The sequence below is a fragment of the Geotrypetes seraphini genome, chromosome 8 (assembly GCF_902459505.1).
Source record: "Geotrypetes seraphini chromosome 8, aGeoSer1.1, whole genome shotgun sequence".
Classification (NCBI taxonomy): domain Eukaryota; kingdom Metazoa; phylum Chordata; class Amphibia; order Gymnophiona; family Dermophiidae; genus Geotrypetes; species Geotrypetes seraphini.
Genome location: NC_047091.1, coordinates 22,555,342 through 22,579,199, shown reverse-complemented (window position 1 = coordinate 22,579,199; position 23,858 = coordinate 22,555,342). Strand labels below are relative to the sequence as shown.

Here is a 23,858-nt window from a genome sequence, read left to right as displayed (position 1 = left end):
AAGATCTGGGGACCAATGGAAAAGTATTGTAGTGAGTAGACATCATTTTTTAAAGGGAGATTATATTTACACATTGGGGGGTGGGGGGCGATATAATTTTTATTTGAAAGTTTGTTTTACTTACTTTAAGAAGGGTGGGAGGGAGGGGATTTCTATTTTTGTTTATGAGGATTTGATTAAGAATTTTAAGTGCTGTATTGAAATTATAATGGATATATTTATGTACACTTATTGTTTGTTTTAAAATGACTCAAGAAATTTAGTTACTTTAAGAAGGGTGGGGTGGGGATGTATATTTTTGTTCTAGATGATATGATTAAGAATTTCAAGTGTTATATTGAAAGTTTAATTTTATTGTACACTTGTTTAAGATTTAAAATGAATAAAGAATTTAAAACAAAAGAAAATAAAAAAAAGTGTGCATTATTTATGAAATGACCCTCGTATTTACATTTTTGTTTAGTTTTAAATTATTTTATTAATAATAACAGGGGTTGCCATTCAGCAGATTACAGGGAATTGGAAAGATTATACTTAACTAAATTATACTTTTTGGTGGAATTCAGTGTGCCATATTTATAAAATGGCAAGGTTATTTGCATTGCAACAAGGTAATTATAATAAGTTTAAAAAGATTTGGGGCCAATGATTTATTCTAGAGATCAGACATCTTAAACACCAGAATATTGGATAAGATAAGGGGGAGTGGGTTTCTTATATAATTATTTATTTGGAATAATACAAATAAGAATGTAAGTGATCAATTAAGGTATTTCTGAATGAATGTTGTACACTTCTTGTAATTTTTGAAAATTAATAAAGATTAAAAAAAAAAAAAAAAAGCAGCTTACCATCTGAAATAACATCATTTAGAGTTCGTATGCCTGCAATAATCCAGTCCTTCCATAGAATTTTATTTCCACCAATTTGAATCTTGGAGTTTATCCACAAAGATTGATTTGTTGATTTATTAATTGGAAAAGGTGTGAAATTATTAATGTACCTCAATGTTTTCCATGTATCATTTAAAATTCTGTTATCTTTATATCTTCTAGGTAGTTTACCGTATTTTCACGCAAATAACACGCACCCGTATAAAACGCGCACACGTGTATAGCGCGCAGAAATCACGATGATAAGCACAAAAACTTTGGTATAACGCGCTCACGATTATACCGCGCATGCTGCCCGACTCTCCGTTCACCCCCCCTGACTTCCGTGCACTGCCCTGACTTTCCGTGCGCTGTCCCGACTCTCCGTTCACCCCCCCCTGACTTCCGTGCACTGCCCTGACTTTCCGTGCGCTGTCCCGACTCTCCGTTCACCCCCCCTGACTTCCGTGCACTGTCCCCCCTTGAAGGTCTGTCCCCATCCTGAAAGCCTGATGCCCCCCCCGACGTCCGATACATCCCTCCCCCCGAAGGACCGCCGACTTCCCAACAATATCGGGCCAGGAGGGAGCCCAAATCCTCCTGGCCACGGCGACCCCCTAACCCCACCCCGCACTACATTACGGGCAGGAGGGATCCCAGGCCCTCCTGCCCTCGACGCAAACCCCCCCCCCCCCCCCCCCCCCCCCCCAAGAACCTCCGACCGCCCCCCAGCCGACCCGCGATCCCCCTGACGACCCCCACGACCCCCCCACCCCCCTTCCCCGTACCTTTGGTAGTTGGGCCAGAAGGGAGCCCAAACCCTCCTGGCCACGGCGACCCCCTAACCCCACCCCGCACTACATTACGGGCAGGAGGGATCCCAGGCCCTCCTGCCCTCTACGCAAACCCCCCTCCCCCCCACCGACCGCCCCCCCCAAGAACCTCCGACCGCCCACCCAGCCGACCCGCGACCCCCCTGGCGACCCCCACGACCCCCCCACCCCCCTTCCCCGTACCTTTGGTAGTTGGCCGGACAGACGGGAGCCAAACCCGCCTGTCCGGCAGGCAGCCAACGAAAGAATGAGGCCGGATTGGCCCATCCATCCTAAAGCTCCGCCTACTGGTGGGGCCTAAGGCGCGTGGGCCAATCAGAATAGGCCCTGGAGCCTTAGGTCCCACCTGGGGGCGCGGCCTGAGGCACATGGTCGGGTTGGGCCCATGTGCCTCAGGCCGCGCCCCCAGGTGGGACCTAAGGCTCCAGGGCCTATTCTGATTGGCCCACGCGCCTTAGGTCCCACCAGTAGGCGGAGCTTTAGGATGGATGGGCCAATCCGGCCTCATTCCTTCGTTGGCTGCCTGCCGGACAGGCGGGTTTGGCTCCCGTCTGTCCGGCCAACTACCAAAGGTACGGGGAAGGGGGGTGGGGGGGTCGTGGGGGTCGCCAGGGGGGTCGCGGGTCGGCTGGGGGGGCGGTCGGAGGTTCTTGGGGGGGGGCGATCGTTGGAGGGAGGGGGGTTTGCGTCGAGGGCAGGAGGGCCTGGGATCCCTCCTGCCCGTAATGTAGTGCGGGGTGGGGTTAGGGGGTCGCCGTGGCCAGGAGGGTTTGGGCTCCCTTCTGGCCCGATATTGTCGGGAAGTCGGCGGTCCTTCGGGGTGGGGGTGCGAGTGGTCCTGCCGGGGGGGGGGGGATGTATCGGACGTCGGGGAGTCGGCCGGGCAAGAGGGCTTGGGCTCCCTCTTGCTCCGATCGTGGATGCGGGTGCGAGCGCGTGCGAGCGGTCGTTCGGGATGGGGGTGCGAGCGGTCCTGCTGGGGGGGTGAATCGGGCGTCGGGCGGGGGGTGGGAACTATGTTTTAAAACTTTTGTATACCGCGCTCACGCATATAACGCGCGAGGGGTATGCGCGGTAGGTAAAAACGCGTATAACGCGCGCGTTATATGCGTGAAAATACGGTAATACTAGGAATATGAGCTAAATGTAAAGGAAACAAAAGGCGCCATTCCAAATACAACCAATCATGTCATTACTGGGAGTTATCTAATAGGATGGCATAGATAACATTGTCAATGATGAGAGCATTGATAAGTACTCCTAGAATGTTGGTGTTGACCCAATGAATGTCTCAAATGGGAAGAGCTATGTTCCCTCGAAGACTTGGGTCTTTCAATGTTGAGAATCGACTGAGGAGTTTGAGATCAAACTCTCAATGTTACCATGGAGCATTGTTCAGACTGGGCTGAAGGTTGATACATTCTAATAGGTACTTGCAATGTGAGCAACTTTAGCATCTTAGGCAATTCCCTCTATACCAGGTTCCCTGATCAACTCTTGTAAGAAAGGCACCGGACACACCTGGTATCAAGGTGGTGGCAACATCAATGTTGAGGCATGCCTAAGAAGAGACACCAACTGGTGATCGTGTCTCGATGAATCGACGCTTTGAATGTGTCGATGGAGTGGATGCTTAAAACAACACCTATGCATGCCTGGAGTGGCAAGGATGTTTGTGCTTCTTAGCCTTTTGACACTGAAATACCAGTTTTATACACTTGGGAAAAAAATAAAAATATGAGTCTCAGCTCTATGGAAAACAGAACTGAAGGTCCCGCGAGCTGACGTTAGGAAGGAAAGCACAAGCTGATGTGCAGTATGGGTGTTCTCAAAACTTGCCTTTTAAAGTGATAGTATACTTTTGCACTATCTGTATTAGACTCTGTTGCTGACATCACCCACATGTGAATATGCTGCTTGCTTGTCCTAGGATAAAAGTTATGTTCCTCTAGAGCAGGGGTGTTAAAGTCCCCCCTGAGGGCCACAATCCAGTCAGGTTTTCAGGATATCCCTGATGAATATGCATGAGATCTATTAGCATACAATGAAAGCAGTGCATGCAAATAGATCTCATGCATATTCATTGGGGAAATCCTGAAAACCCGACTGGATTGCGGCCCTTGAGGAAGGACTTTGATAACCCTGCTCTAAAGCTATAGATTTGAAACATAGAAGGAGAAATTAGGTTCTTACCTGCTAATTTACTTTCTTTTAGCTTCTCCAGACCAGTAGAGGTTAACTTTACGATTGGGTATATATCTAATCATGACCAGCAGGTGGAGACTGAAAACAAAACTTTGGGACAGTATATCCTAGCCCCTCCTCTCTATTTCCCTCAGTCTGCCGAATAGCCAAGCAGAACCAAGAACTGGAAACAACAGAGAGAAAAAACAATACTCCGAAAGGAGTAACAAATAACATACCCAAAAAATGCTGTTGGAAAATGCAGAGGAGAAATTCCCGAAGGAAGAAGGTCCCCACAGCTCGCCAGCTAAGCCAGCCGAGCCACAGCCGCTGTTCTTCAATTCTCCCCGGCCCTAGAAAAATACTAGAACCCGCAGCAAAAACCAAAAAACTGCCCGCGCAACAGCCCCAACAACAACAACAACAGACAGGGTGGGGACCTCTACTGGTCTGGAGAAGCTAAAAGAAAGTAAATTAGCAGGTAAGAACCTAATTTCTCCTTCTTTAGCACTCTCCAGACCAGTAGAGGTTAACTTTACGATTGGGACGTACCAAAGCAGTCCCTCTCACGGGCGGGACCCCCGAAGGGCCGATACCAGAACACGCTCACCGAACACCGCGTCCCGACGCGCCTGAACATCAACCCGATAATGCCGAACAAATGAATGCAAGGAGGACCAAACCGCAGCCTTACAAATATCCACCGGAGGCACGAGCGACGACTCAGCCCAAGAAGCCGCCTGACCCCTAGTGGAATGAGCCTTGAGAAACTCCGGAACCGGCTTCTGACTCAGAAGATAAGCGGAAGCGATCGTCTCCTTGATCCAGCGCGCAATAGTAGCCTTAGAAGCGCCAGCCCCCCGACGAGGACCCGCCAGAAGCACAAAGAGATGATCGGAGCTCCGAAAATCCCGGGTCCGCTGCACATAAGCATGGAGGACCCGACCGACATCCAACTTGCGCAGCTGTCGTTGCTCAGAAGAACCCTCCCGACTACCCAAGACCGGGAGGACCACCGATTGATTGACATGAAAAGGAGAAACTACCTTCGGCAGAAAGGAAGGAACAGGCCGCAAAACAACCCGCTCCTTTGAAAACTCCAGGAAGGGAGCCCTACAAGAGAAAGCCTGTAGCTCCGACACCCGTCTAGCGGAAGTAATGGCCACCAAAAAGACCGACTTCAGCGTAAGGTCCTTCAACGAACAGCCATCCAACGGCTCGAAAGGAGGGCGCACTAGAACAGAGAGAACCAGATTGAGATCCCAAGAGGGAATCGAGGGCCTTATGGGAGGCCTGAGCAACTTGGCCGCCCTAAGAAAGCGAATCACATCAGGAATGGCTGACAAACGCTGACCTGTCACCAGCCCCCGAAAAGCCGACAGGGCCGCCAGATGAACCCGAAGAGAAGACCAGGCCAGGCCCCTATCCAGGCCATCCTGCAAAAACTCTAGAATGTTAGGCAGAGAAGCGCGAAAGGAGACCACTCCCCGCGCTCGGCACCATTCCTCAAAAAGACGCCAAACCCGTACATAAGCCCGAGAGGTAGAAAGCCTCCGGGACCCCAAAAGTGTAGAGATCACCTTGTCGGAATATCCCTTCTTACTCAGGCGGCCCCTTTCAAGAGCCAAGCCGTAAGACAAAAGGGAGACGGGTCGAACATGGGAATGGGACCCTGCATCAGAAGGTCGTCCGAGAGAGGCAGAGGAAGAGGATCCGCCACCAGATGCCTCACCAGATCCGCATACCACGGACGACGAGGCCAATCCGGAGCCACCAAGACCACCAGCCCCGGATGGCGAACAATGCGAAGCAGTACTCTGCCTACTAATGGCCAAGGAGGGAACACATACAACAGCCCCTCCGTTGGCCACGGTTGGACCAGAGCATCCAGACCCTCGGCCAGACCGTCCCTGCGACGACTGAAGAAGCGGGGTACTTTGGCGTTGCCACTTGTAGCCATCAGATCCATCAGGGGCTGCCCCCAAGCACGCACTAGCAACTGAAACGCCTCGGCGCCGAGACACCACTCTCCCGGATCCAAGAAGTGACGACTGAGGAAGTCCGCCTGAACGTTTTCTACCCCGGCAATGTGAGAGGCCGAGAGGTCCAGAAGATGCGACTCCGCCCAAACCATGAGCCGAACCGCCTCCTGCGCCACCAGAGTGCTCTTGGTGCCCCCCTGACGATTGACATAAGCCACCGCCGTGGCATTGTCCGACAGGACTCTGACCGACTTGCCCAACAAAAGGGAGTGGAAAGCCAACAGCGCCAGCCGGACCGCCCTGGTCTCCAACACGTTGATCGACCAGGAGGCCTCCTCCGTGGACCAGGTTCCCTGAGCAGAGTGACCCAGACACTGGGCCCCCCAACCCAGGAGACTCGCATCCGTAAGGAGCACCGTCCACTGCGGAAGATCCAGACCCACCCCCTGAACTAGGTGAGGGGTCCGGAGCCACCAACGCAGACTGCAGCGCGCCAAGCCTCGCAGGGGAACCGGAACATCCATCCCGTGCCTCTGGGGAGACCACCTCCGGAGCAGAGCATACTGAAGAGGACGCATGTGGGCCCGCGCCCACCTCACCACGTCCAGGGACGCCGCCATCGACCCCAGGACCTGGAGGAAATCTCGCGCCCGAGGACACCGGGACGCCAAAAGCAGGCGAATCTGAGACTGCAATTTGCTCACCCGGGCCTCTGGGAGGAAGACCTTCCCCAAGGAGGTGTCGAACAGCACCCCGAGGTACTCCAGACGCTGAGCCGGAACCAACCGACTCTTGGAAAGGTTGACCACCCAGCCCAGCGACCGGAGAAACTCCACCACCCGAGCCGTAACCCGGTAGCTTTCCTGCAACGACTTGGCCCGAATTAACCAGTCGTCCAGGTAGGGGTGTACCAGAATGCCCTCCGACCGCAAGGCTGCCGCGACGACCACCATCACCTTGGTGAACGTCCGGGGAGCCGTGGCCAGCCCAAAGGGAAGCGCACAGAACTGATAGTGCCGACCCAAGATCGCAAAGCGCAGGAAACGCTGATGAGAGGTCCGAATAGGAACATGCAAGTAGGCCTCCGTCAGATCGAGAGAAGTGAGAAACTCCCCCGGCTGAACCGCCAGAATGACCGACCGCAGCGTTTCCATACGGAAAGAGGGAACCTTGAGAGCCCTGTTGACCCCTTTCAAATCGAGGATGGGCCGAAAAGTCCCCTCCTTCTTGGGCACCACAAAGTAAATGGAGTACCTGCCCGTGCCCCACTCCGGGGGGGGCACCGGAACTACTGCCCTGAGATCTAGCAAGCGCTGAAGGGTCTGGCGAAAAGCCTGCTTCTTCCCCGGAGTCTGACACGGAGAAGCGAGGAAAAAATCCGGCAGAGAGCGGGCGAACTCCAGGGCATAACCGTCCCGCACCACCTCCAGGACCCACTGATCGGACGTGATCTCGGCCCATTTGGGAAAAAAGTCGCGCAGCCGGGCCCCCACCGGAACCAAGGGGGGCGCCGGCAAGGCGTCATTGTGCAGGACGGGAAGCGGGGGAACCGGCGGAGGGGTTCCCTGCCCCCCGACGGGCCCCCCGAAAGGGCTGCATGCGCTGGAAGAACCGACCCCGGGAAAACCCCGGAGACTGGAAAGAAGCAGCCCCACGCCCAGGGCGATACTTGCGAAATTCCCGCAAACGCCCCCGGGCCGCACCCCCCCGAGACGCCGGGCGGGCACGGTCCTCCGGCAAACGGGGAACTTTCGAGTCCGACAGAGTCTGAATTAACTTATCCAAGTCCTCTCCAAATAAAAACGACCCCCGAAAGGGAAATTTAGTAAGCTTAGCTTTGGACGCAGCATCCGCCGCCCAAGCGCGCAGCCACAACACACGCCTTGCGGCCACGCCAAAAGCCATGGACTTAGCCGAGATCCGCACCAAGTCATACAGAGCATCCGAGAGGAATGAGGCAGCCATCTCAATCTTTGCTACCTCCTGATCCACCAGAGACCAGTCGTCAGACTCTCGATCCAAGACCCGCTCCGCCCACCGAAACACGGCGCGAGCGACCAGTCCCCCACAAATAGCCGCCTGGACCCCAAAGGCAGAGACTTGAAAATTTTGCTTAAGGATGGTCTCCAATTTGCGCTCCTCAGAGTCCCGCAAGGCAGAACCGCCCTCAACAGGCACGGTATGCCGCTTGGAAATAGCCGAGACCACCGCATCCACGACTGGCGAAGCTAACGTAGCCCGATCCCCTTCAGGAATGGGATACAGGCGAGCCATGCTGCGCGCCAGCCGAAACGGCGTCTCCGGCGTTTTCCACTGCTCAAGAATAATATCCCGAATATCCTGATGCATAGGAAAAGAGCGGGAAACGGAACGGATCCCTCGTAACAGAGGGTCCCCCACACGCGGAGTCTCCGGCGGCGCGTCCTCAAAACGCAAAGCCGAAGAAACCTGTTGAATAAGGTCAGGCAGCTCATCTCTCTGAAAAAGGCGCACCACGGACGCCTCGTCACTGGAGAACGGGAAACCCGACAACCCGCCGCCAGCTTCCGTCCCCTCCAGAGGGTCCTGGAATTCCTCAGAAGGGTCCAGGTCCTCCTCCATACCGACACGTTCCTCCGACCACAAATCCTCGTCCCACGACACCCGCGGACGCTTGGACAAGAGAGGCGGCGGAGGGGACGTCACGTCAGACGAGAGAGGCAAAGCCGCAGGGAGCGCGGAGGAAACCCCACCCCCCGAGACCCCCTGGGCGCAACCGGGACCCCCAGCCGCCTGAAAATAGGCTTTGCATAATGAAAAGAAAAAATCAGGGGAAAAACCCCCCGAGGGTCCCAAGGGACTCCCTGCCACAGCAGGGGACCCAGCAGAAACCTGCCCCTGCTTAGACAAAACAGGGGGAAGGTCACCTGAGGTGGAAGACAAAATGGAGGGGCCAGACAGAGAAGATGGCGTCTTTCCCGCCAAAACAGCTCCCTCCACAGCCTGAAGCGGCTGAGAGACCTGAATAGTCTCAGCCGCTAAAACAGGCAAGCCGGCATCAGCTGTCAAAATATCAGCTGAGAGGGAATCCTCTAAAACCCGACCGTCGGCGGCTCGGGGAATCCCTCCGTGGGCGGACGGAGAAGACCGGGCTTCTCCACCGTTCCCTGCCGACTCGCGAGGCACCATCGGCGGGGAGCTCTGGGCGCCTGCAGCCGCTGCCGACGGAGCTCCTCCACCGCACCGGCCTGAACACCGCTTGCACAGGCCGGCCGCGAGTGCCTCGCGTCTGGAGCACAATGAGCACTTTTTCCCTTTAGAAGTGCTCATTGCTCCATACGCGACCTAGCTGTAAAAAAGTGCCGGTTAGTTGAAAAAATACAGTAAAATACAGTTTTCTTAAAGGGATACAACCCTCCAGACCAGCACTACCTCAGGATTTTTTTTTTTTTTTTTTTTTTACAGAACAGACTCCACAGGCTCTCGAAGCAATATGCCTTGCTTGATTTAGGGGGCAAGGCTTACTGCTGAGGCTCCTCTAAAAAAATATGGGGAGGTGGAGGAAGTGGGGGGAGGGACCCCGCTCGTGACCCGCCGGGTTTGACACCCCCGAGGTCGGACGAACCCCCAAACAGAGTCCGTCCAAGCTCCGTCCGGCTAAAAACAGGGACAATAAACCTCTAAACAAATTCCAACAGCCCTACCAAGGGAGATGGGTACAGATCACTCAACACCTGCTGGAGACTGAAAGAAGACTGAGGGAAATAGAGAGGAGGGGCTAGGATATACTGTCCCAAAGTTTTGTTTTCAGTCTCCACCTGCTGGTCATGATTAGATATATACCCAATCGTAAAGTTAACCTCTACTGGTCTGGAGAGTGCTAAAGAATTTTTTTTAGGTTATCCACTACACCTGAATCACATCCCTGATATCCTGATGCACAGGAAAAGACTTGGAATACCCTACGAATACCATGAAAGAGCGGATACACCAGGTGCATAGGAGCAGCCCTGTGAAAAATATGATCACTATAGGTGGATCTGCCATTCAATCATCGGGCGCCCCCGACTCCCCCAGTACCAGAGGGATATCTTTGGAGTTCTCCTGATCCTCTACACATGCAGTGTCATCTTCCATCCCACTGTGCTCCCACGACAAATACTGCCATTTGAAAGGTGGAGGAGTCTGGGATGCCAGAGCAGCAGAAGGGACCACTGTCAGTCCCCCCTCCCCCCCAATTAGGAGCTCCTTGCAGCCTGCATGCAAAAGGCTTTGTACATAATACAAAATCTGAGGAAAACCCCACAGAGGTACTCACCGCTGGAAGAGAAGTCTGGACTTGGGCCCCAATCCAATTCTGGAGCGCCAGAAGCTGTTGACAAAATGGCAGCTGTTCGTTCCCGCCAAAGATGAAGCCACCATTTCAGACTGCTCTGCTACTAGGGCATTAAAGGAATCCCTGCAGCCACCTGCAACCTTGGCAGAAAGGGAATTCCCACAGTTTGCAGTAGCCATGGCAGAAAGGGAATCACCCAATTTGTATCAGCCATGGCAAAAACAGAATCCAGGGACTTCCAAGCAGCTGTGGCAGTATCCTCCACTAGAGTTGCCACAGATTCTAACTGCCCAACAGCCTCTGGTGTTGCCAAAACTTGCAGACGCCAGACACCTCCACTCCCCGATAAGAGCAGGCTGATCAAAGCCACTAACTGTTCCATCACGGAAGCAAAGAGAGCACAACAACCACTCGGAAGAACCAGCTTAGAAGGCCCAAAGGAGGGAAAAAGCAGCTTTTTTTCCCCCACAAGTGTTGAAAACTGCACCCACACAGGCATCCTTTTCTTTTATTCTCTCAACCATAGGCTCTCTAAGCTGCGGTCAGAACACTTAACGCAGAGAACAAGCAGCTGAGGCACCTCTAAGAACTGGGGAGGTGGGGAATGAGGGGAAGATCTTGACCACCCAAGCATAACACCCCTAAGGCCAAAGGAGACCCCCCCCCCTCCCCTCACAGGGCCTCTGCCTCCATCCAGTCAAATAGAATTAGCACCGAGACAGAATTTTTTTTTTTTTTTAAACCAAGGCCAACACATGGAGATTGTATAGACTTTTACTCTGTCTCCACCTGCTGGTAGAGGTGTGTAAACCCATTTGTCTGTGCTGGCCTAGCAGGCGCTACAGAATAGTAATTAATCAGTAATGTAGTGATACTGCAATACCAATTAAAGGTCAGAAAAATTATTGGAGTAGGATCACAAATATAGCCACACACACAAGTATATCCAACTATACCAACTTAAATGCTATTTTTTAAGGACTTCTCAGGGGTGACTGTCAGTAAAAGTTCAGACAAAACTGGTCAAATATTCCTCATATGTTCAAAAAAAAGCATTGAGTTCATCTTAGTCTTATACATTTTATCAAAATTGGTTTCATAATTTTTGAGCTTTAAACTGAAATATTGAAAAATAGCAAAACTTTTCTTATTTCAGCATAGGAAAGCCATTTGCTGACATAGCTATGTTTCGAATGCTGTGTCAGGGCAGACAGACTCCTTCAGCTCTGAATTAATCTCCTCAGCACCTTCATCTCTTATGAAGGAGCATTCGAAACATGTTTTGTGAAGGAACCAAGAGCAACTCAGAGCTGAAGGAGTGTCTGCCCTGATGCAGCATTTGAAACAGTTATGTCGGCAAATGGCTCTGCCATTCAGAAATAAGAAGTTTTACTATTTTTGAATATTTCAGTTTAAAGCACAAGAATTCTAAAACCAACTTTGATAAACAAAATGTACATGACTAAGATGAACTCAATACTTTTTGAACATATAAGGAAGTGATATTTGACTAGTTTTGTCTGTATGAACTTTTACTGACAATGGTCACATTTGAGAATTCCTTAAAAATAAAAATTTAAATTAAATTGGTATAGTTGGATATACTTGTGTGTGGCTATAGTTAAGGGTGATACTGCAATGGACACTTTTCTAGTCCCATCTGTAGCTACACTATGTAATAATTTCAAAAATATTCCAATTCAGAATGTGTGTGGGGTTTTTGGGGAGCTTTTTGTTTGGTTTGTTTGTTGTTGTTGTTTTTTTTTTTGGGGGGGGGGGGGAGTAACCATTTTTTGACTTTTTCTATGAACACATGAATAGGGTGCTTAAGCTCAATTTGTTTTTATGCCCAGTTAAAATGACAATGCATGGTATATTTTATGATTTTTCTTTTTAATATTTTGATCACAATTTTCATCTATCATAAGCCAGTAGACCAGAAGTTTACTGTTTAATAGCGTCCATCCGTTGGAATTAGAGAAATATCCTTGTTACAAACAGCTTCCCAGAGTAACAAAGTTACATTCCTCTAAAACTCAAGCTATAGATTTGAAATGTAATTTTTTTTTAGGTTATTCAAGATATTTTATTGAGGGGGTGGAAGATACCAAACAATGGATTTTTATTATACCCTACGAGCTCAAAAATATTGCTTAATTTATTAATATTGACATACAAAAGTTGAATTTAAGATTCTTTTTATTGAGTTTAAAGCAAGCAAATTTTTCAAAAACCACACTTGCACGCGTTATTTTCCAGAATACAAAAATCTGCTTCCTGGAAGGTTCACATCATGCATTCATGCAGTTTTTTGTGTGCCTCAAATATGGAAGGCTGTCAATGGTGTTATCCAAAAAAAAGAAGACGTGTGAAGCAAAGCTTGTGATTCTATATACATCATTACTGGACTACCAGCTAGTCTATGTGGGTTGTTATGAGTTACTCAGTTATACTTTGTATTTTACTTTGATTTCAAGACAAACTATATCTACTCTCCTTAGTCAATCTTTAAGCCACCATAAATTGAAAGTTTATAACTCTCCAAACACAATCATGTGCCAAGTGAAATGTGGAGGAATCTGGGATAGCTTAATTGAATGAGAGAATTTTGGATTTTCTTATTAGAATCTTTGTAATCTAAAAGGTCTGAATTTGGAAACTGAATGATGTAATTGATATTATCAAAGCTTCTTTTGAATTAATTCCCTCTATAGATGTTGGAATGGCAGATGCCATTAATAGAAATAAATGCTTTTTAGATAAAATATTGAGCACACAGGTCGAGGACCTATACTGATAGACGATGATATCAGATACCCATTTGTACATGAAGGAAAGCTCAAAATAATTCTTGAAACATGAAAGCAAGTTGGAGAACGTTGCATTAGCTATTAAGTAAAAGATAAGCTTTGGACTCTGAACAGAGTATTTAAGAGACTATATGGATTATTTATAATTAAGAGGTTAAGGACCAATTATGCCTATTCTTTTGTAGATATTAAAATATTCTCCATTATGAAGCTCCTATATTAAATCTGGATGTAACCATTCAGAATAAGGCTAGAGTCTAAGAAATTGGATGCAAGAGCTGTTTTGAAGTCTGTTCTAGGCATCAAAATTGTTTGCTCATTGTTTTCCTATCCAAGCTCAGCCATGTCTCGGTTGACTGAGCCCATCAGTCAACAGAATGTACTGCTGTACATATGGACTGAAGACCAGCATCACAGTACACTTGCCCACCTAAATAAGCTACAGAATAGACTACCTTTCTATAGCATTATCACTGCCATTTTGTATACTACAAATATTTCTACATTTATACCACTAACTGCACACCAGATTCTTTGAAGAATCTGACTGCTGTCTTAAACTTAAGACTAAGGCTCTAAAGCTACAAGCCTTAGAGTACTAGTCAAAAACCTACCTTCAGCACAAATGCAAACTGTACACAATGATGCATATATAGAACAGATTCAATTGCAGAGAATATTCACAGATCAACTATAAAGGTCTTCAAAATGAAATCCAATGGTTACTGTTAATGTTTTACATTCTCAGAGGCACAAGTTCTGACACCTTTGAAATCTAGCCTCAGTATCTTGAATTTTTTAAAAATAATCTATTAAATTCATTTTAGTGGAAGAACTCCATAGCTTGATCGCTTCATTCCTATTCCAATAGGAAGAGGTTCTGATGTTTTAATACAAATTTGCTTATCAGGCACTGGCTTCTCTACAGATGCCCAAAGCCTGAGTGCTAGGAACTCTTAAAAAATCAAAATTTAAATGGTTATCTATTGATTAAATGCAAACACTAAGAACCATTAACAAATCAAAAAGGACAGTAGACTGATGAACTAGATAGTTAAATATTTTAGTTAAGATTTTAGATGGAAGGTTAAAGATTTTTTATTTATAGGGACAAGCCTCAGATTGTGGAGTAGATCTTCCCATTCTCTTGAAGAAATCCCAGAATGGGAAGATCTACTCCACAATCTGAGGCTTGTCCCTATAAATAAAAATCTTTAATTAACTATTTAGTTCATCAGTCTACAGTCCTTTTTGATTTGTTAATGGTTCTTAGTGCTAAGAACTCTCAACCAGGAGGGCTTGTCTCGGAGGCCACCTTATCAGCACCATTAATGACTAAAGTAGAGCTATCTCCCACTATTTAGATGAGCTAGCTACAATTATATAAACACGCTTGCTCTGAAAGTGATGGTACAACTCTCAAAATGGATAGCTAGTGAAGCTATTCATGTTAGAAAAAAAAAATCAAGCCCGAAAGTGGGCAATAGTAGTACTTTCCAATTATCTCACCTTAGAGTATTTAGCTAGAATGTATTTAGCTAAACTGTCCAACATGTGGTAATTGTAGGTGTTATGACTGCTGTTTTCCAGGCACAGGAAGCCAAATATGAGAAATCTACCCTTCAATACTGTTAAAACTGACACCACCATATCCCAAATTATGGCAGTTTTTGCTATAAAAAAAGAATCAACTCTATGATATGTTTTCTTAACCTGTAAAACTCAAATTTATTAGAAAAAAAAATATGAAAGCCAGTCCACTCCAGATACACATTATGGAATCTTTTACTGGTCTACTTTGAGCAACATTGTTATGTTATCCAGAATTTCAAAAAACACTGCTGCGTACATGTAAACACACCTTGATGACTTTTTGAAAGGTTAATATACTGATTTATTGGTACTTCCAAAGGATAACTATATCGAGTTTTACACTGCTGAAGTAAAAAGTACCATTTAATTATTTGGACACTTAAATACTCAAGATTCAAAAGGTTTACAATTTTGAGTGGCATTATGATCCCCACTTTGCTGATAAGCTGGTTTTCCAGAGTTGAAATTACTCAACTAGGACACAGGAAACTTAGCTTACAAAGCTACACAAATCAGTAAAGAATGAGCTTGACTAATTCAGATTAGACCCCATCAGCCTTACCCCAAGTACAAGAGGGAATTGCAAAAGAACCACATCAACACTGAAGTCCCGCTCCTGCAGCCATAGAAGTCCACTTCTGGACTTCAGTATAGTCATATACCCTCACAGCAGCTTGTGCTTTGGGAGAATACAGCTGACAGCAAGCAAACAATTCTTTGTATTTATCAAACAAGTCATCTTCCCTAATCTTATGTAGCATGTGTGAAATGAACAGTTTAAGGGGATAGTTAGGTAGCTAAAATGTCACTAAAGAAAGTCCAGAACAAGTAACTAGGATATGCATATGGCCAATATGCTCAACGAAGGACAAGCATAATTTAAAATCTGGTCCTGTGTTACAATGTCTGAAACTTTCAGTATCAAACAGTTATCAGATTAACATTCTTTAATGAAAAGGTACAATTTCACCACAGGTGTGTTATGCAAAGTATTCCTGCCATGCATGTCCAATTTTGTTCATTGTGTATTTTCCATTTAGGAAAAAAAAAAAAAAAAAAAGTGCGCCTGGCAAAGCCTCATACTACAAGCATACCTGAATATCCTCTTAACTGATGCAATTCACACTTACAATTCAAAATAAAGACTCAGTGCATTCAAGGAAAGGTCAATATCTACTGGTAAGGATGATATCCAATACATAGAACAGACTAAAGAGCAACAGTTTGCTCATCAGTCATCAAAAGGAACCTTAGCTTAATGCATATCCTTCTTCCACTGACCCAATTTTGTTCTAATGTTCCTTTATGGAGAGCGAATTCTTGAAACAAGATTTATCAAAAGGAATCTTAGCAATGAATAATCCTCCTCCACTGACCCAATTTTTGTTCTAAGGTTCCTTTATGAAGAGCAAATACTTGAAACAAGATTTATGTGTTGGAAAATAGCACTATTGGAATTTGTAATTTAAATGGTTGTGGAGTTCACATAAAACTATCAAGATAAGATTCAAGTCAGAGTGAAGGAAAATCCAGAGGAATTCCCTTTTGGTCAGAATGGTTGTGAAAGAACTAGATCCAAAAAGACTGACATTTGTTCTCAAAGCTCTTTTCTACCTTTTGCATTTGGTGAAATCCTCCTTGTAGAGGTACCTATTAGCAGACTTAAGCATGCAATGCTCCTTCTGGTGGTATTTGAAGACAATGCTGGACTAAAATGCCAGAAGATTAACCTTCGGTGCATCTTTTATTAGAGTGTGCTATGAGGAAATATGCTTTAAAGCATACCAGTGGTTTGCCATAGCATAAATACATGCTACATCATGTACAAATCCAGATTCACATTGTTTTTCATGTTACCATTAAGTACTTCAAATGCATACTAGCAGCTCAAGCCAGACAATCTCCATTTCAGATACAGGCTACAAAGAAAGCTTCCCAAACCAGGAAGTGATGCTATCAACTAAGGCTAAATGAGAACTAATCTGTCATGCCTTGAGGATTTGTATTAGCTCTATCATACTTTTACTTCTTAAGCTATAGCAGCAGTTTCTGGACCCACCTCCCCATGTAGAGTACAAAAGCATGACTGTCCAAATAAACCAAATACATACGAATAGAATTCAGGGCTGTGCTGACATTTAAGGATTCACATGCTATACTATAGCTTAAATCCCTCCAACAACCATACACTACATTAAAGCAAGTTTGTGAAATGGATACATAGAATCTTCTAACAGCATAGGTTTCTATAAAGCCTGGCTTAAACTTGGCCAAAAATCAAGAACTAGAAATGTGTTTTCTAGTAAGGGGTGTCCTTATATCCTTAGGTTTTAATGACAGGTCTCTGAAACCTGTTTGAGGATACCTGACTTATTACTCAACTCAGTAAAAACCAGACAGAATCCATTAGGTAGGGAGAACCATTCAGGAAAAATTCTGGGGGGTTGTAATCCACATATCCTCCGGATACGTTACCATGTCACTCCCCATCATGGCTGCACCAATTGCTCCCTGCCCCACTCCAGGGCTGTTTTCATAGCTTATTCCACTTGCTGATGTTGCTGTCCCTGCTCCCAGAGGTGGATATTTCTGGCTTCCAGTACTATAGGGATCTAGAAAGATGGAGGTATAAAGTTTATGGAAATGGAAAATTCGAATTTTTAGAAAACAAACATTTTAAGTACTGCAAAATGTATTACCTCCCATACTCATGGAACTGCTACCCATTCTCATGTCCCTCTGAAAACAAAGAATTCAGTTGTTACAAGGTGCAAAGCTATCATATTGAAACATTCTGTGCATACACCCACAAAGCCCATTTTAGAAGGAGATGCCCCAAGGTCCTGATGTGGCAATATAAGTAGAAAATCTGCTGATAGAGCCTTTTCTAGAATGCATGTAGAAATGGAAATGTTATATGCCAGTTGTGTATGGCGGGAGCATCAATTTTACAATAGTTAACATCTAAAATGTCAGAGGCAACATACATATTTAAGTGTCACACTGTTTCAAAACAAACTTAGTATTAAGATGGAGAAAGTAAGGCTCTTACCTGCTAATTTTCTTTTTTAGTCCATCTAGACTGGCACAGAATGGATGCATTTACATTCCTCTGCCAGCAAGTGGAGAAAGCACAATTAACTTACCGTAAAGCACAGTTACTTACCATAGCAGCGGACAGCCTCGAAAGCAAACTTGCTTGAAGATCTTTGAACTTTCGAGTGCTGCACCACGCATGCGCGTGTGCCTTCCCGCCCGAACTAGGGGGCATGTCTCCTGTGAGGATCCTCAGTTCAGATACCTAGCTAAGAAGCCAACACCAGGGGAGGTGGGAGGGTTGTGAGAATATCTTCCTGCTGTCCCTGGATAACAACTGTTACAGTAAGTAACTGTGCTTTATCCCATGGGTGACCTCCAAGCTAAGCAAAAGGGGATGGAGGGAGTGTTGGCAATTTAAGAAAAAAGATTTTGCAAAACAGATTGGCCAAAATGGCCATCCCTCCTGGATAAAGTATCCAGACAGTAATGAGAGGTGAAAGTATGAACCGAGGACCAAGTGGCAGCCTTGCAGATTTCCTCAATAGGAGTTGATCTGAGGAAAGCTATAGATGCCGCCATAGCTCAAACTTTGTGGCCCGTCACTCAAACCTGCAGAGGAAGACCAGCCTGAGCATAGTAGAAAGATGCAAGCAGCCATCCAGTTGGAAATGGTACGCTTTGAGATAGGACATCCCAACTTATTCGGATCAAAGGAGATGAAAAGTTGAGAAGATGTTCTGCGAGGTTGAGTGCGTTGGAGGTAGAAAGCCAAGGCACGTTTGCAGTCCAAAGTATGAAGTGCCGCTTTTCCCTGATGAGAATGAGGCTTTGGAAAAAATACTGGCAGAATAGATTGATTGATTGATGTGAAATTCTGAAACCACTTTAGGTAAGAATTTGGTATGAGTAAGGAGGACCACCTTGTCATGGTGAAAAACTGTGAAAGGTGGGTCCGCAACCAACGCTTGTAACTCACTGACTCTTCGAGCAGATGTGAGGGCAATCAGGAAAGCAATGATACTTACCGTAACAGTTGTTATCCAGGGACAGCAGGCAGCTATTCTCACTAGTGGGTGATGTCATCCGACAGAGCCCCGATACGGACATCTTGCAAGCATGTCTTGCTTGAAGAAACTCAGAAGTTTTGAGATGCCCGCACCGCGCATGCGCCAGTGCCTTCCCGCCCGATGTACCGGGCGTGTCTCCTCAGTTCAGGTAGCTAGCCTGAGAAGCCAACCCAGGGGAGGTGGGTGGGACGCGAGAATAGCTGCCTGCTGTCCCTGGATAACAACTGTTACGGTAAGTAACATTGCTTTATCCCAGGACAAGCAGGCAGGTATTCTCACTAGTGGGTGACCTCCAAGCTAACCCCAATGGGATGGTGGGAGAGTTGGCAACTTAAGAGAACAAATTTTGTAACACTGTTTGGCCAAACTGTCCATCCCGTCTGGAGAAAGTATCCAGACAATAATGAGGTGAATGTATGAACCGAGGACCAAGTGGCAGCCTTACAAATCTCCTCAATCGGTGTCGATCTGAGGAAGGCAACAGAGGCAGCCATTGCTCTGACCTTATGAGCTGTGACCTTACAGGGAAGGGATAATCCAGCCTGGGCATAGCAGGAAGAGATACAAGCCGCCATCCAGTTAGAGATGGTGCACTTCGATACGGGTCGTCCCAACTTGTTTGGATCAAAGGAGACGAAAAGTTGAGGAGCAGTTCTGTGTGGCTTTGTGCGATCCAAGTAGAAAGCTAAAGCACGTTTACAGTCCAGAGTGTGTAAAGCAGATTCTCCAGGGTGAGAATGAGGCTTTGGAAAGAACACTGGAAGCACGATGGATTGATTGATGTGAAAATCAGAGACCACTTTAGGCAAGAATTTTGGATGAGTACGAAGAACCACCTTGTCATGATGGAATACAGTGAACAGTGGATCCGCCACTAGGGCCTGAAGCTCACTGACCCGGCGAGCAGACGTGAGGGCCACCAGAAAAACCACCTTCCAGGTGAGATACTTAAGTGGAGCCTTGTTGAGAGGTTCAAACGGAGGCTTCATAAGATGAGACAGGACAACATTGAGATCCCAAACCACAGGAGGAGGTTTGATAGGAGGGTTGACATGAAAAAGTCCTTTCATAAATTTGGAAACCACAGGATGAGCAGACAAAGGTTTCCCCTGTAGAGGCTGATGGAAAGCCGCAATAGCACTCAGGTGGACTCGTATAGAGGTAGACTTGAGACCAGACTGAGACAGGTGTAGAAGATAGTCCAATACAGAAGATAGGGAAGCTCGCTGAGGTTCCGTGGCATTGGAAATACACCAGGAAGAGAATCTAGTCCATTTTTGGGAATAGCATTGTCGAGTAGCAGGCTTCCTGGAAGCCTCCAAGACCTCCCTCACTGCTTGAGAAAACTGGTGAGGAGTTATGTTGAAAGGAACCAAGCTGTCAGGTGGAGGGACTGCAGGTTGGGATGAAGTAGTGAACCTTGATGTTGAGTAAGTAGTGAAGGAAACACTGGAAGAAGTACTGGCTCCCTGCTGCACAGTTGAAGTAGAAGGGAGTACCAAGGTTGTCTGGGCCACCGAGGAGCAATCAGAATCATGGTGGCATGGTCTGATCTCAACTTGACCAGAGTCTTCTGAATGAGAGGAAATGGAGGAAACGCATATAGGAAGCGATTCCCCCAATCCAGTAGAAAGGCGTCTGCCTCGAGGCGGTGAGGAGTGTAGATCCTGGAGCAAAACTGAGGCAGTTTGAAGTTGTGGGAGGCTGCAAAGAGGTCTATCTGAGGCGTTCCCCACTGAGCAAAGATCTGATGAAGGGGGTCGGAATGGAGCGTCCATTCGTGAGGCTGGAGAAGACGACTCAATTTGTCTGCCAAGACGTTGTCTTTCCCCTGAATGTAGACAGCTTTGAGGAAGGTGTTGTGGCGAACCGCCCAATCCCAGACTCGAAGAGCTTCCTCACAAAGAGGGGCCAAGCCCGTGCCCCCTTGTTTGTTGACATAATACATGGCGACCTGATTGTCTGTGCGAATAAGGACCACCATGTCGTGAAGCAGATGCTGAAAAGCTTGGAGAGCATTGAAGATGGCTCTGAGCTCCAGAAGATTGATTTGATGGAGTCGTTCCGCACTGGTCCAGAAACCCCTGAGTGCGAAGACCATCCAGATGAGCCCCCCCATGCATAGTTCGATGAATCGGTCGTGAGAACTTTCTGGTGGGGAGGAGAGTGAAACAGCAAACCTCTGGATAGATTCGAAGAGGTCATCCACCAGAGAAGAGACTGCCGTAGAGCAGGAGTGACTACAATGTGACGGGACAACGGGTCGGACACCTGAGTCCACTGAGATGCCAGGGTCCATTGAGGAATTCTGAGATGTAGTCTGGCAAAAGGCGTCACATGAACTGTAGATGCCATGTGGCCCAAGAGGACCATCATGTGTCTCGCTGAGATGGACGGGCGAGAAGACACCGACTGGCAGAGTAGAAGGAGAGCATCCATGCGTTGAGGAGGAAGGAATGCTCGAAGTTGAATGGTATCCAGAACAGCCCCGATAAAGGGGAGAGACTGGGTGGGCTGAAGATGTGACTTGGGAAAGTTGATCTCGAAGCCCAAACTCTGCAGGAAACAAATTGTAGTCAAGGTCGCCGAAAAGACCCCTGGAGCCGACGGTGCCTTGATGAGCCAGTCGTCGAGGTATGGAAACACCTGAAGACCCATGTTCCGGAGTGCAGCGGCCACCACCACCAGACACTTCGTGAAGACTCTGGGAGACGAGGAAAGGCCGAATGGAAGCACTCGATACTGCAGATGTAGATGTCCCACCCGAAATCTGAGAAACTTGCAGGAGGCTGGATGAATAGGGATGTGAGTGTAGGCCTCCTTGAGGTCCAGAGAGCATAACCAATCGTTCTGCTCGAGGAGGGGATAGAGAGAAGCAAGGGTCAGCATGCGGAACCACTCCTTGACCAAAAACTTGTTGAGGACTCGAAGGTCCAAAATGGGACGCAGATCGCCCGTCTTCTTCGGGACCAGGAAGTACCGGGAGTAAAATCCCCGGTTTTGCTGATCGAGTGGAACCGGCTCGACGGCCCGAAGCCGAAGCAGAGCCTGAGCCTCCTGGAGGAGAAGAGCGGTCTGCGTCAAGTTGGAAGGATACTCTCTTGGCGGGTGGTCCGGGGGGACCCGTTGGAAATGAAGAGAGTATCCCTCTCTTACGATGGCAAGGACCCAGAGGTCCGTGGTGATTGTCTCCCATCGATGACAAAAATGATGGAGACGACCCCCAATGGGAAAAACGGGGGGAGACAGAACGAAGTCGGTTATGCTCCCTGGAAGAGAGTCAAAAAGGCTGAGTAGCCTTGGGTGCAGCTGGCATCTGAGGCTTCTGCTGAGGCTTCTGGGGAGGCTGTCTCTTCGCAGGCTGCCTCGCAGGAGGAGTCTGCCTCGGTTGATAACGCCGCTGGTAAATCAGAGGCGGCCTAGAGGGACGAGACTGTTGAGGCTTGGGCTTAGGCCGCAGGATAGACTGGAAGGACTTCTCATGGTCCGAAAGCTTCATAGTAACAGTCTCGATAGACTCATCGAACAGATCCGCCCCCGCACAAGGCACATTTGCAAGTCTGTCTTGGAGGTTCGGATCCATATCAATCGTACGAAGCCATGCCAGGCGACGCATGGCGACCGAACAGGCCGCAGCACGTGCCGAGAGCTCGAAGGCATCGTAGGAGGATTGCATCAGCTGCAGGCGTAACTGGGAAAGGGTCGCCACCACCTCTTCAACTTCGAATCGAGCCTGAGCATCGATAAAAGGGATGAACTTGCGGAGCACCGGCAAGAAGAAGTCCAAATATGAAGAGAAGAAGAAATTGTAATTGAGCACTCGAGTCGCCATCATCGAGTTCTGGTAGATACGTCTACCAAATTTGTCCATGGTCCTCCCTTCACGGCCCGGTGGTACCGAGGCGTAAACCTGGGAGGGATGAGATCGTTTGAGGGAGGACTCGACCAGAAGGGACTGATGAGATAGTTGTGCTCCCTCAAATCCTTTGTGGTGGACGATGCGGTATCGAGCATCCAACTTACTGGGAACTGCAGGGATGGAATACGGTGTCTCAAAACAACGCATGAAAGTCTGGTCAAGCAGTTTATGCAGAGGAAGCCGAAGTGTCTCCGCCGGAGGGTGAGGCAAATGCATGGTGTCCAGATACTCCTTAGAATATCGAGAACCAGTGTCCAAAGTCACATCCAAGTCATCTGCCATTTGCCGGAGGAAGGAGGAAAAGGACAGTTGGTCCGCCAGCGCCGGCCGGCGAGACGGACTAGAAGAAGTGGAAGCCTCCGGGTCCAGAGAAAGCTGAGAGGGGCAAGGAGAATAGGAGGTAGATGGTTCCTCATACTCCGGTCCCTCAGGCGGGGATAAATCCGACGAGGAGTATCCCATACGTTGGATCTTCTTTTGCGGGGACACCTCCGAATGACGTGATGAGTGTCGAGATGAGTGTCGAGATCGATGCCCCTCCCGGTGCCGGGATGGGGAACGAGATCTTCTATGCATCGCACGATCCCCCGAAGCTTCCAAGGAATGGATGGGACTAGATGCAGTGGATCGCAGAGGTGGCAAGGATGCGGACTCACGCAGTGCCACCCAGGTCTGGTATGGAGTGCGGAAGAACTCTTCCTGCGATGCAGTATGCCCAGGACTCCAATTATCAGGGGCTGACACAGTACTCTGCTGTCGAGGAGGCGTAATGGGCTCCAAAGGCGGCATATCACTAAATGAAGCCCGCCTCTAGGCTCCCGCCGCCCTCCGCCGATCCTCCTCGTCGAGCAGAGAGATCGAACGACGAGGAGGAGGGGGAGGAGGCGGTCCGCCCCCCTGGACCGGGACCGGGAGGTCACCCTGAATGGAGGCGATAAGCCGGGGTCCCATAGACTGCATAAGCTCGACAAACTGAGCTTCTAGCAGGGATCGCAGCGAAGCTGATATGGAGGGATCCGCACCGAAAGGGGGTCCTCCAGCACGGTCTTCGCGCTCCTTTGTGGCCAAGTGCTTCTGCTTGCTAGCTTTAGGCACTTTGATGACCACCGGAGGGACAGTGGAAGGCGGTACCTGAGCCGAGGAGACGGGGACAGGCATCGATGCCGAACTTGAGGCAGAAGTCGGAGTGAACGATGCCGGCTTCACAATGCCAGATGCAGGAGTCGTCGATGCAGGTTTCGAAC

The 23,858-nt window shown here is 48.1% G+C and overlaps 1 protein-coding gene across 2 annotated transcripts in view; it reads right to left on the bottom strand.

Annotated features, from left to right (window-relative positions):
- Positions 1-23,858, bottom strand: part of SFPQ (splicing factor proline and glutamine rich) — a 126,226-nt gene that overhangs the window by 46,979 nt on the left and 55,389 nt on the right. For both annotated transcript variants that reach the window (XM_033954419.1, XM_033954418.1), the window contains exons 8-9: positions 17,289-17,328; positions 17,065-17,201 (exon numbers count right to left, since the gene is read on the bottom strand). In XM_033954419.1, coding sequence (XP_033810310.1) covers positions 17,065-17,201; positions 17,289-17,328 — 177 coding nt within the window. The remainder of the gene's footprint in view (positions 1-17,064; positions 17,202-17,288; positions 17,329-23,858) is intronic.